Here is a 12,917-nt window from a genome sequence, read left to right on the forward strand (position 1 = left end):
TTTGATGCAGGCCCCTCTTTCCCCAGTCTATTTTTGCATTTTCCCCTCTATTTCACATCTAATGTATTTAAAATTTAAATGCTCTTTATTTGCATGACAAGAGAGCTTGTTGTGTTGCTGAAGAAGTGAATTTCCAAATTACATCAACAACAAAACCCCCTCCCCTGCCAAATAAACATTGGAATGCCCCCCATCACACACACAGACACAGGCACACTCCTTCAAACACGTAAATTGTAGTTTCAGTGAGATTTCATATTTGTGTGTGGAAATTCTGTTTTTTTAAGGCAGTGTGTGTGTGTTTGTGTGTGTGTGTGTGTGTGTAATAGTTTCCTTGTTTTCTGCATTCATCTCTCTCTCTCTCTTTCTCTCTCTCTTTCTTTCTCTCCGATTAACGGGTGACTCAGTTTTATGTGTTACTCATCCTGTTAAATAACACGGCTAAATAACACATTGCTTCATTTCACAGATTTATTTTGCAGCTGTGCACTCTAATAACCAAAGAATTTCCTTCAAAGGTGTTCAGATTCTGGTCCTGATTCTGATTCTGGTTCTGGTTCTGGTTCTGGTTCTGGTTTTGATTCTGATTCTGATTCTGGTTATGGTTCTGGTTCTGGTTTTGATTCTGATTCTGATTCTGGTTCTGGTTCTGGTTCAGGTTGTGGATTTTCTTGCACCGCTGGTCACTGAGAGTTCAGTGTGTCATTTGAAAAAAAAGAAGATGGAGAAAGTTGTGCGGCACCATTTTCTATATTTCATTCATTTTGTGGTAATTTACCTCAATTCCCATAAGCAGTGACTGCTTTGGGAAATCAAAGTGGGTTGTGAATTCAAGGCAATGTGTAGCTAATCAGCTGTATGGGGGGATGATTAGGTGGCCAAATTTAGAGAGCCACTTTTGTGAGTTAGACCAGGACACAAAAAATGGACACCCCTCCTCTTTCAAAAATGACCCTACTCCATCTTTAATGGTCTAAGCGAGACAGGACCTCAGTTTCTAATAGTGCTATTTATCTAATCATGCTCTCAGGATTCTGCCTTTTTTTGTTTCTGTTTTTCCTTTTTGGGCCGCCAGATGGTGGCACTTCAGTTTTGTGTTTCAGTTAGATCTCCCTCATTGGTTTCCCCTTGTTTTCAATTATTCTATCATTGTTTCTGTTTGCGTCTCGTTATCCCTTCCCTGTCTGTTGTGATTTGCCCTGCCTATGGAGCAGTTGAATTGAATTGAACTGAATGTTCAGGCTGAAGGAGCATGGTCATGTCTTGAGCAGTGCATCCTGGGAAATGTAGTCTGCATTCTCACATCCTGTCTGACTTCCTGCTCCTTCAGCTGACCCAGCATGAAGCCCTGGTGGCTCTGCTGGACAACCGGACCTGGACCAAGCAGGGCGTGGCTGATGAGTTTTACTACATCGGCCCCGTCAAGGTGTGGAAACATCCGCACCTCAACGTGTTCATCACCCTCATCCTCTTCATCATCATGAAGGTAAGATCCTCTCGTAGGTGGGATGGCAGATTCACTGGCCGTTTTCCAGGAACATGTAAAACCTCACCTGGTACCTCACCTGCACCCCAGTGCTTCAGTTTAATAAAACATGAACCCTTGTCTTCCTTTATCTTAAAGGTTGTGGGTTGTGCGTCTCTACAGTGGCTCTTAGACGGCTGTGCTGACCCTCATTCTCTCTCTTTTCTTAGTTCTGGATGTCTGCTTTGGCAACCACTATGCCGGTGCCATGTGGGGCCTTCATGCCAGTTTTTCTAATTGGTGAGCGTGTGTGTGTGCGTGTGTGTGTGTGTGTGTGCATGCGTGCGTGCACGCGTGTGTGTGCGTGCGTCTGTGTGTGTGTGTGTGTGTGCGTGTGTGAGTGTGTGTAACTCTCTGAATGTGTGCGCAGGGGCTGCGTTTGGTCGGCTGGTCGGTGAGATCATGGCCACCTGGTTCCCGGACAGCATCCATCCCGACGGCAGCATCTATCCCATTGTGCCTGGGGTGTACGCTGTAGTGGGTGAGTCTGCGCCCCCGTCCCGTCCCAGCCCGTTCCCTCCCACCCTCCTCTCAGATCCCCCAAAGGGAATCCCCTCCTCCCCCCCCAGCGAGACCCTGCCCCAGTCACCTCCGCAACGCTGTCTACATCAGCACTATGTCATGCCTATGTAGGTGCTTCATAAACATTCATAGAGGACTATGACAACTGACACCAAGCACAGTATGTTCTCACTCATATCACCTATGGCACTGTCACTCACCAGCCATGCCTTGTGTAGGCTTAATATTATATTTTGTCACGTAGGGCCATTCATGGAATAGCGTTATTGTGACATCTGCTTCTCAGACAGACAGCAGTTTCCTCAGTTGGCCAGAGGTGTCGCTGTGCTAATAATGAAACCCCCCCCCCCAGCTCCACAGGCTATCACCGCGAACCCCGTAGCTCCACGGTCGGCGCAGAGGCGAGCTGGATTTGACGTCTAAAGCGAACCGCCACGCTACGTGCTTTGACGGAATGGGGGGCGCTCACCTCCCGGTGTTGGGACGTCAGCGTTAGCGTTAGCATTCGCGAACACGCCTCTGCCCCCCGCACGTCTTTTCCGAACCCTCTCGTCTTCTCGCTCGGAGGCCTGTCAGAGTTATTAATAGCCAGCGTTGGCGCTGTGAGAGACGTAATGCACCAGGCAACACGTTATTAATAATCAAACACATTATTGGCAGCTGGTGGGCTCAGTGACACACAGCGACACTTTTACGTGATTATCCCCTTGTGTAATTTTAGCTCATTCATTCTTTCTTCCCCTTTTTTGAATCTCTCCCTCCCTCTCTCTCTCTCTCTCTCTCTCTCGTTCCCCAGATCAGGGACACACGCAGGTGGTGTCCTGTGCTCCTCCTGCGTGTAACGTGTTTTTAGAGTTCCTGATTCTCTGAAAAAAGCTTGGCTTTTAAACGTTATTGAGATGTCCTCCTTGCGATTGCATTGGAGGAGACGCGCACCTGAAGGGGGGGGGGGGAGCCATGTTAAGGGGCCATCAGTGAACCAAATCTCCCTGTTTCACTGTCAATGAATGAGGCCGTCGGTCAGAACACAAACAAGCGATTTCAGAGGGATATGTGCGGGGATGTGATCTCTGTCTGTCTCTGAAATAGCTATTCGAGACACCCTTTCAACTTCATAGCTCCGCAGGTCGGGTGGCAGGCTGGGTGGCAGTGTAGCACAGTGGGTAAGGAACTGGGCTTGTAACCGAAAGGTCATAGGCTCGATTCCTGGGTAGGACGCTGCCGTTGTACCCTTGAGCAAGGCACTTTACCCGCATTGCTTCAGTACATATCCAGCTGTATAAATGGATACAGAGCGTCTGCTAAATGCCTGTATTGTAACGTAATGTAAGGTTAGACGAGCATGAGAAGGACTACATTGCACTGATGGCTATGGGACACGCCCACCAATGAAGAGCGATGACATCACAAAAGAGTTCCAGAACGTTGCAGGTCGTGTGGAACAGTGGTCTCAAACTCGTTGCCATGGAGGGCCGTGTGTATGCTGGTTTTTATTCCAGCCTCAGATCTTGATTATATAATTAGTTCAATTATTTGCTGAATTAGGGATGCAGGTTTGCACATAATGGTGACCCGACGTCTATGGTGACCCGCATTGTCTAAATAAAAACTTGCTTATGTTCTGTGCTTCAGTGCAGTTAAATGCATATGGCTGAATGAGTAATTGGACTCAATTAAGGCAGCATTAATTGGTTGGAATGAAAACCTGCATACACACGGCCCTCCAAGGCAACGAGTTTGAGACCACTGGTTTAGAACTTCAGGGTGAATGTAGCATTCAGCGCGAACATGGCCTGTATTTCAGTAGGACTGTGGTTCTGTTCTGGGGGGGGGGGGGCAGGGGGGTTTGGAGGGGGGTGGAGTTAACCGCAACGCCGTCTGTCCACCTGCCCCAGGCGCAGCGGCCCTCTCCGGCGCGGTCACGCACACGGTCTCGACGGCGGTCATCGTGTTCGAGCTGACCGGGCAGATCGCGCACATCCTGCCGGTGATGATCGCGGTGATCCTGGCCAACGCGGTGGCCCAGAGCCTGCAGCCCTCCCTGTACGACTCCATCATCCGCATCAAGAAGCTGCCCTACCTGCCCGAGCTGGGCTGGGGTCACCACGAGTGAGTGTGTGTGGGGGGGGGGGGGCATTCTCTCTGTGGGGCCTCAGTTATCTCTCTCTCCTCTCTCTCTCTGTCTCTCTCTCTCTGGCTATCACTCTGTTTCCCCTTTCACTCTCCCACATCCTCTTTTCCCTTCTTCTCCTTGATGTCTCATTTACTCCTTCTCCCTCTCTCACTCTTCCCTCTCTCTCCTCCCCCCTTCATCAATCTGGCTCTCTCTCCTCTCTCTTCCTCTCCCTCATGCCCTCTTTTCCTCCCTCTCCCCCCTCTCTCAGGAGGTACAGTATCCATGTGGAGGACATCATGGTGCGGGACGTGCGCTACATCACCCTAAACTGCTGCTACAGGGACCTGCGGGACGTCCTGCTGATCAGCCACCTCAAAACCGTAGCGCTGGTGGAGTCTACGGGTAAGACACACACACGCGCACACACACACACACGTACACACACACGTACGCATACACGTACGCACACACACACACACAGGCACACACACACGCACACACACACACACACACAGGCACACACACACGTACACACGTACACTTGAACGCACACACACATGCGTGCTAGCACAATCCCATGATGCACCACTCTCCATGTTCTAGATGCAGTCCCACAATGCCTCACTCTCCATGTGGCAGTCCAGTAATGCACCAAAAAGCCCACGACGCACCACTTTCTATGTGACAGTTGGCAGTCCCAGACCCACAATGCACCCCTTCCCCTTCCCTTTCCCCCTGCAGAGTCGATGATCCTGCTGGGGTCCATCGAGCGTTCGCGGCTGCAGTCGCTGCTCTCTCACCAGCTGAGCCGCCCGCGCAGGCGGGAGTACCTGCGGGAGCGCACCCAGGAGCGCCACGCCGACCTGCCCCCCCAGGAGCGCCACGCCGACCTGCCCCCCCAGGAGTGCCACGCCAACCTGCCCCCCCAGGAGCAGACCCGCAGCCAGGAGACCCTGCTGGAGGAGGACCAGGAAGTACGCTACCTGGTGAGCGCGAGCCTTGGACCTGCCTGTGTGTGTGTGTGTGTGTGTGTGTGTGCGTGTGTGTGGGTGTGTGTGTGTGTGTGTGTGCGTGCGTGTGGGTGTATGCATACGGGTGTGTGTGTGTGTGCGTGTGTGCATGTATGTGTGTGTGTGTGTGTGTGTGTGTGGTAATACTCTTGTCTCTGTAGATCTCTACAGAGAGGTCATCTCTCAGCTCCCAGAGGCCCCTGAAGTCTGTCCTCAAGAGGGAAAGCAGCCTCAAGAATATGGAGACTCAGTCCAGTATGTACTGTATTCTACAGGCCCCGCCTCACACACACACACACATGCCTGCGCTGATACACACACACACACACACACACACACACACACAAGCACGCACTGACACGCTGTGTCTACCTGTCCTCACAGGTGCTTTGAGGAGCTCTACCTCCAGCCTGCAGAAGGAACCTGTGGAGGTAAGGCGGGTGCCACTTCCCACAACGCACTGGGCCTGGGACAGTGACACCGCAGGGGCTTCCCTGTCCCTGTCCCGCCCTTGCATCGAGCTCTTCTCAGTCCGTGACCGTGACCGAGTGCCATGGGCTACGGCTGAGCCGTGTTGTCTCTGTGCAGTGCCTATGTTTCTGGTGACATATCCTCTCTCTCTCTCTCTCTCTCTCTCTCTCTCTCTGTCTCTCTTCCTCCTCCTCGTCCGTTCCTTCGGAAGAACAATGGGGGGTCGGCGCCCCCCGAAGGCCGCAAGCAGAAGCGCGTGAGGATAACAACTGCGGTAAGGAGTCTCCAAAAAAAAAACCCAAAAAAACATCTGGTCCCACGTGGGGACTTATGCTTTCTTCACGTCGCTTTCCCTCTTCAGTCTGGCCAAGTGCTCCCTAACTGACTAACTGACTAACTGCCTAACTGCCTAACTGCCTAACTGCCTAACTGCCTAACTGCCTAACTGACTAACTGCCTAACTGCCTAACTGACTAACTGCCTAACTGCTTGTCTCAGCTGAACCCACCCACTTCAGCTGTCTGTGAGCACAAGTCCACTTTACCAGCAGAACAACTCCCTAAACAGGGCAATGAATGAGGAGTTTGCTCTCTCTCTCTTTCTGTCTTGCCCTCTCTCTGTCTTTCTGAAGTGACTGCTATGTGACTGATCTTTCTGATATAAAATATTTATGGCCTGTAAATTACATCCATTCTCTCTCGCTGGGATATATCCAGTGATGTCACTTCCTCTCTTTCTCGGTTCTATTCTTTCTTTGGGATGGCTTAGTCATGGGGATTTGCACGTGTGTGCGTTTGTGTGTGTGTGTGTGTGTGTTCGTGTGCATGTGTGTGTTAGTGTCTGTGTGTGTGCCCGTGTGTGTGTGTGCACGTGCACATGTATGTGTGTGTGTGCGTGCGCGTGCACATGCGTGTGTGCGCGTGTGTGTGTGCGCATGTGCGCGTGTGTGTTGTGGGGAGGTGTGTTTATGTGCATACCCTTCCTTCCTCTTTGTTGACAGGAAGTCCCACGTGCAGAGGATGACATGACCCTAGCAGAGGTGAGACTGAACTCTGCCTGCCTCCACTACAGGGGCATTCTTTTTTACGTTTGCTGCCAGTTTTATGCCTACCAGCGATGTTCCATGTATCAGCTGAACAGCAGTGAGGTTGTTGTCCGTCCTTTTGTGTAGCATAACTCTCTCTTGTCTCTTATGTAATTTTCATTGAGTCCCTGTTGGTTCAGGTGAGTGTTTTTGACAAAAGTTTTGCCCAGCTTTGGTCATCCGTCCATCCGTCGTCCATCGTCTAATCCACTTATTCCTGGTCAGAGTAAGGAGTCTGTCCCAGCATTAGTGATGGGCAAAACAGTTCTTTTTAGTGTACTGAATCAGTAGAATCAGTTCACTAAAAAGATTCGTTCAAAAGACTCGTTCACCGAATCAGAAGGCAGGAATACATGACCTTTAAGTTACAAGACCATCTCCTTACCCATTATACTACATGCCTGCACCACCATTCGCTCACACACTCATACCCATGGGCTATTTAGGCGCTCCAGTGAACCGAACCTGCGTGTCTATTGACGGGGGGAGAACATTCAAACTAATTCCACTGCAGGCATTTAGCCGGACGCTCTTGTCCACAGCGACTTACACAACTTTTACACAGCATTCACAATGCATTGCATCCAATTATACAGCTGGATATTGGACTGGATGCAATACAGGTTAAGTACCTTTGCTCAAGGGTACAGCGGCAGTGTCCTATCGGGAGTCAAACCAGCGACCTTTAGGTCACGAGACCAGTTCCTTACCCATTATGCTACAATCCACGCAGGAAGTTGCCGGTTGGGCTCCGCCCACCCAATCAGTTCAGCGGAGGGTTTTTTTTGGTTGAAGTGGGCGGGTCCTGTGCTTTCCCCTCTCCCTCCAGGCCGCCGAGTGGGAGGAGCTACAGCTGGCCGAGCCAGTCGACTTCAGCAACTGCAAGATCGACCCCGCCCCTTTCCAGCTGGTGGAACGGACGTCGCTCCACAAGGTGGGTGTGAGGCTCCGCCTCTTTTCCAGGCCCCGCCTCTTTTTCAGGGCCCCGCCCCCTCATGACTGTCTGGTTACCTTTGTCTGCCTCCATTTTACCATGTTATAGCCAGAAAATAAAGGCTTTCACATTGCTATTCAAGTGATTGAGCGCCTTGGGAGTTTTTTTTTTCTATTTTCTTTTATATGGACAGTAACCCCACCTTACAAAGAGAACCCCTTCATTTCGACAGTAATCGATACTATTTTAACTGAAGCCGAGGTAACATTCCTTTAAAAAAAAAAAAAAAAAAACTATTTTCCTTCATCTGCCTCTTCAACAAGCAATGACAAAAGCCTCTTTTTTTTTTTAACGGACCCCATACAGTCAAACTCTTAGCTATTGAACAGTTGTATTATTGCACAAAGAGCCGAAGAAAGTTTTTATACCGCCCACTACTGGAGGGTGACGGCTATAGCAGCACGCTCTCTCTCGCCTTTTCATCCACGCAGACCCACACCATCTTCTCCCTGCTCGGCCTGGACCACGCCTACGTCACCAGCATCGGGCGGCTCGTTGGAGTCGTCTCACTGAAGGAGGTGAGGGGGAGCTTTGGGTCGGGGACCGAAACCCGGTATCGCTGCGGCAACGGTTGCCATATGACCCGTGCGAACGAACCGTTAAGCTCTGTCAAAATGCCAAAAAGCAAATGGGGTAAATTACAAGTATAAAGTATAATTTAAAAAAATTAAATAAAACAGTGAAATTGTTCAGTTTCTTTGCATATTCAGTAAAAAACGACTCTCTTTAATAACGTCCATGTGTACTGTGTGTGCAGCTGCGAAAAGCCATCGAGGGATCCGTGACCGTGAAAGGGGTGAAAGTGCGCCCCCCGCTGGCCAGTTTCCGAGATAGCGGCTCCAGCAATCGGGAGGCGGAGGCCACGGAGCTCCACAGGCTGTGGGACCGCCACCGGACGCTGACGCTTCCGCGGGAGCCACACCCATCCGAACCCGGGGACCAATCGCGGCCTTCGCACGAAAAGGGCTCCGGCCAGGACGAATCACAGCTGCCCTATGTGCAAAGCCCCTCCCACAATGACAGCAAATCACAGCCTCCGTATGACAGTAGCCCCTCCCACAATGGCAGCAAATCACAGGTTCTGTGTGAGAGTAGCCCCTCCCACAATGGCAGCAAATCACAGGTTCTGTGTGAGAGTAGCCCCTCCCACAATGGCAGCAAATCACAGGTTCTGTGTGAGAATAGCCCCTCTCACAATGGCAGCAAATCACAGCTGGCATACAAAAACAGCCCCTCTCACAATGACAGCGAATCACTGCCGCTGTATGAGAACAGCCCCTCCCACAATGACAGCGAATCACTGCCGCTGTATGAAAACAGCCCCTCCCACAATGACAGCGAATCAATGCCGCTGTACGAAATCAGCCCCTCCCACAATGACAGCGAATCAATGCCGCTGTACGAAATCAGCCCCTCCCACAATGAGAATGATCCACAGCTGCCATACGAATACACCCCCTCTTACAGTGACAACATATCATTTGAACACGATGAGGGACCGCAACTAGTGTACAAATTTAGCCCCTCCCACAATGAGTACAAATCAGTGTACAGCTCCCACAGCATGGACCAATCACAGCTCTCGTATGAACACAGCCCATCCCACAATGTGACCAAATCTCAGTTGCCATACAAGTACAGCCCTTCCCGCAGCGAGGACCAATGACAGCTTCCGTACGAGCACAGCCCCTCCCACTTCAAGGATGAGTCTAAGTGAGGGCAACCGAAAAAAGAATGATGAATCCTCAGGGCTAGTTGAGTGAGCTCATGATTGAGTGTGTGTGTGTGTGTGTGTGTGTGTATGTGTGTGTGTCTATTGTACCTTAACCATAGACAATATGTTGAAAATGTTGTCCATTTACTGTAAATAGGACGTAGGCTGACAGGGCTTTGTGTGTGTGTGTGTGTGTGTGTGTGTGTGTGTGCAGGGGAGAGGGGGAATAGTGAGGGAGGGGGAGGGAATGTAGACATGTACTTAGGCATATTGCAGATGCTTGCAGAAAGAGTTGTGCAATGACCTACCTTAAAACTGCAGCATCCATTTATTGATACCAAACCAGAAGAAAATAGTTCCATGAATTTTCATGGCAATTTCTGGTTTACTTGACCCTTTAAGCTGCGAGGCCACAAATATGTGATTAGAATGTTCTTAACTGAACATTCTAATGCTGATGTAACAATCACTACCGGATATTGAAAGCGATGGAGCTCTAGAAGACTGACTTAGAATTCAGAAGGGAAAAAAAAACATTCTAAAAAACCTATTCTTCAAAAGGTTAACTTTCATCTCTGATTTATTTCTCTTCTCCTGATTAGGAAAAAAAAAAACCTCACGTTTAGTAGTCCCACCAGCTGCGGCTGCGCAGTCAGTCAGTGCGTTCTTACGCATCATGCGCAGCTGCAGCTGCAGCTGGGGCAGACAGGCAGGCGGCGGGCACCCGATTTGGCTAGGAGGGCGCCGGGAGACCATGCTAGCTGCGGCTTGTCTCCACGGGGCGGGGCAGCCGCACTTCACACCGGCCCGGCCAGGACTCAACGGTGGACCGTAGGCCAGCAGTGTCTGCACATGCTCCCCAACTGACTCCGCCCACGTCCACTAAACCCACCCACGTCTGCTACCTGTAGCACACGCTAGGCACTTTAACCAACGGAGCAATGAATGAGGAGTTCACTCACTCTCTCTCTCTCTCTCTTTCTCTCTCTCTCTCTATATATATATATGTATATATATATATATATATATATATACATATATAATGTATAGACTCACACATTCAAACACTTACATACATAACTTTGTGTGTACATGCACAATCACATAATACCTGTACATGTATTTATGTATATATGTCTGTGCATATATTCATACACGTGTTTGCAGTAAATGTACAGAACCGCATTTGAAATTACCACTGTTTTATGTCGATGTGAAAATTATTTACCCAGATGACTGGAAACTGTACAACGGCAGAGATTTACATGGCATATATATATATAATGTATATATATACATACATATATAAGGGGAAGCGCGTTCGGTGGTAGTGTGTGAAATTTACCACCGTTTGAATGGTGACCCTGTTGTGGCGGATGCATGGACTGTTTCTCATAGACAGAGCGAGGGCTTGGGTTCTTTTCTTCTTCTAGATTTTACAATATGAAAACCTTACTGTAGACTCTCCGGGTACTGCTTCGGGACCTGCATCATCTTTGATTTCTCTTTCACTGTGGATTTTTCACAACAAAAAAAAAAACAGTTTATGTGTAATAGAAATTGTCAGGAAAGTCTTCGGACAGCAAGCATTTGTTTGTCGTGTAACAATAACTATTTAAGCTGTGCAAAACTTATTTGATAAATTACAGTACTATGCATTGTCGATTGTTTATGAACACCTGCTACTTTGAAATAGTTTAATCTTACCATAGAAGAGAAGTTATTGCCAGAAGAGGCGATGTTGCACCTGAAATGGCCACTTTCTCAAATTTGGCCTGATAATTGCTCATTTTAATTACTCAGATTCAACCATTACATTACATTTAGCAGATGCTCTTATCCAGAGCGACTTACATTGTATCCAAATATACAGCTGGATATATACTGGAGCAATGCAGGTTAAGTACCTTGCTCAAGGGTATGAAGGCAGTGTCCTACCGAGGAATCGAACCTGCGATCTTTAGGTTACAAGACCGATTCCTTAGCCATTATACTACACTGCCGCCCACACACAACCAAAGCTCGAGGGACATGTGAGGCAAAACGCTGTCCTTAAAAATTGCGAAAAGAGGCAAACCCCTCATATCTGAGCATCAGAGATCTTTTACACAATGTTATCCGAGCGATTACACACACACAGGTAATGCAGTGCATTCTGAGCAATAACTCCTCATCTCATCATTGCAAAAACCCATTCACTATGTCCCTGGAACATGAATGTAATATAACTGCTTAATAACTGTCTAAAAAATAATAATAATAATTTAAAAAAACACAGAATGTTTTAAGGTGTATAAACTATATCACGTATTTGTGTCCACATCTCTGACCATGCTACGTTAGAAGACTTTAGAAGACAGGGTGACATAGCTCAGGAGGTAAGAGCGTTTGTCTGGCAGTCAGAGGGTTGCCGGTTCGATCCCCCGCCCTGGGCGTGTCGAAGTGTCCCTGAGCAAGACACCTAACCCCTAATTGCTCCCAACGAGCTGACTGGTACCTTGCATGGCAGCCTTTCACCGTTGGCGTGTGTGAGTGTGTGTGTGAATGGGTGAATGAAAGGCATCAATTGTGAAGTGCTTTGGATAAAGGAGCTATATAAATGCAGTCCATTTACCATTTACCAAGACTCTGTTCGTACTCTCTGATAACAAAAGGGTAGCTGTAGACTCACCTGTGTTAGTTTCTGTACATACTGTACATATAAGCAGACAATAGAAATAGTGTTTTGTACATCAGAGGTGAATAAAATGCAAAAAAAGTGCTGAAATGTGTCTTGATATCTTCTTTTATATTCTTACGCCAGATGTGCTTGACCTGGGCAGTCGTATGTTATGAACAGGTTAAAACGCTGCCAATGGCAATTAACTGGATAAAAAACCTACACTTGTTCTGTGCGTGCGCACACGTCATTTATCTCTTGTGTGTTTCTTTGGCCATCCGATGATGCAAATTTAGAATTTAGAAATTATGAAATGATTTGAAATTATGAATGAGAAAAATCGTCAAGAAAACATCCAAAAAGAAAGAGATGTATGATTTGCACAAGAAAGCTGTGCAATTAATGGATTGTTCAAACTCAGAATTGTGCCAGACTGAAACGAAAATGGATTTAGTGCCATTAGTACATATTATTATTATTATTATTAGTAGTAGTAGTAGTAGTAGCAGTAGTAGTACTAGTGGTGGTAGAAGCAGCAGAAGTAGTAGCAGGTTTGTATTCATAATAGTAACAATACAAATAAAATTTATAAAAATAACATCACTAATAGTATAGAAATAATATATAAAAAAATATATAATATATTTTTATCATCCAGCACTGAAACCACCTACCGTTTCCATGAGGTTTCTAGACTATTTCAGCCCAGTGACTGTCTTCATGTGGCTGCTCTCTGAATATGCATTTTGTTAATCTAACTTACAGTTTAATCATGCATTTTTCCCCATTAATAATATCAATCTTGTCTCAAATATTATCAGG

General features: G+C 47.9%; 1 protein-coding gene across 5 annotated transcripts in view; it reads left to right on the top strand.

Moving 5' to 3' along the window:
* The window catches only part of clcn2a (chloride channel, voltage-sensitive 2a), a 36,739-nt gene extending 25,700 nt beyond the window's left edge, over positions 1-11,039 (top strand). For 3 of the 5 annotated variants that reach the window (XM_035421606.1, XM_035421611.1, XM_035421607.1), the window contains exons 13-25: positions 1,331-1,486; positions 1,696-1,765; positions 1,896-2,006; positions 3,943-4,156; positions 4,432-4,565; positions 4,905-5,149; positions 5,335-5,428; positions 5,558-5,604; positions 5,856-5,918; positions 6,645-6,683; positions 7,558-7,662; positions 8,154-8,240; positions 8,480-11,039. In XM_035421606.1, coding sequence (XP_035277497.1) covers positions 1,331-1,486; positions 1,696-1,765; positions 1,896-2,006; positions 3,943-4,156; positions 4,432-4,565; positions 4,905-5,149; positions 5,335-5,428; positions 5,558-5,604; positions 5,856-5,918; positions 6,645-6,683; positions 7,558-7,662; positions 8,154-8,240; positions 8,480-9,388 — 2,274 coding nt within the window. In that variant the 3' untranslated portion in view covers positions 9,389-11,039. The remainder of the gene's footprint in view (positions 1-1,330; positions 1,487-1,695; positions 1,766-1,895; positions 2,007-3,942; positions 4,157-4,431; positions 4,566-4,904; positions 5,150-5,334; positions 5,429-5,557; positions 5,605-5,855; positions 5,919-6,644; positions 6,684-7,557; positions 7,663-8,153; positions 8,241-8,479) is intronic. The other 2 variants (XM_035421610.1, XM_035421608.1) reach the window with 2 other exon arrangements.
* Positions 11,040-12,917: the final 1,878 nt, after the last annotated feature.

The sequence above is a fragment of the Anguilla anguilla genome, chromosome 6, assembly GCF_013347855.1.
Source record: "Anguilla anguilla isolate fAngAng1 chromosome 6, fAngAng1.pri, whole genome shotgun sequence".
NCBI lineage: Eukaryota > Metazoa > Chordata > Actinopteri > Anguilliformes > Anguillidae > Anguilla > Anguilla anguilla.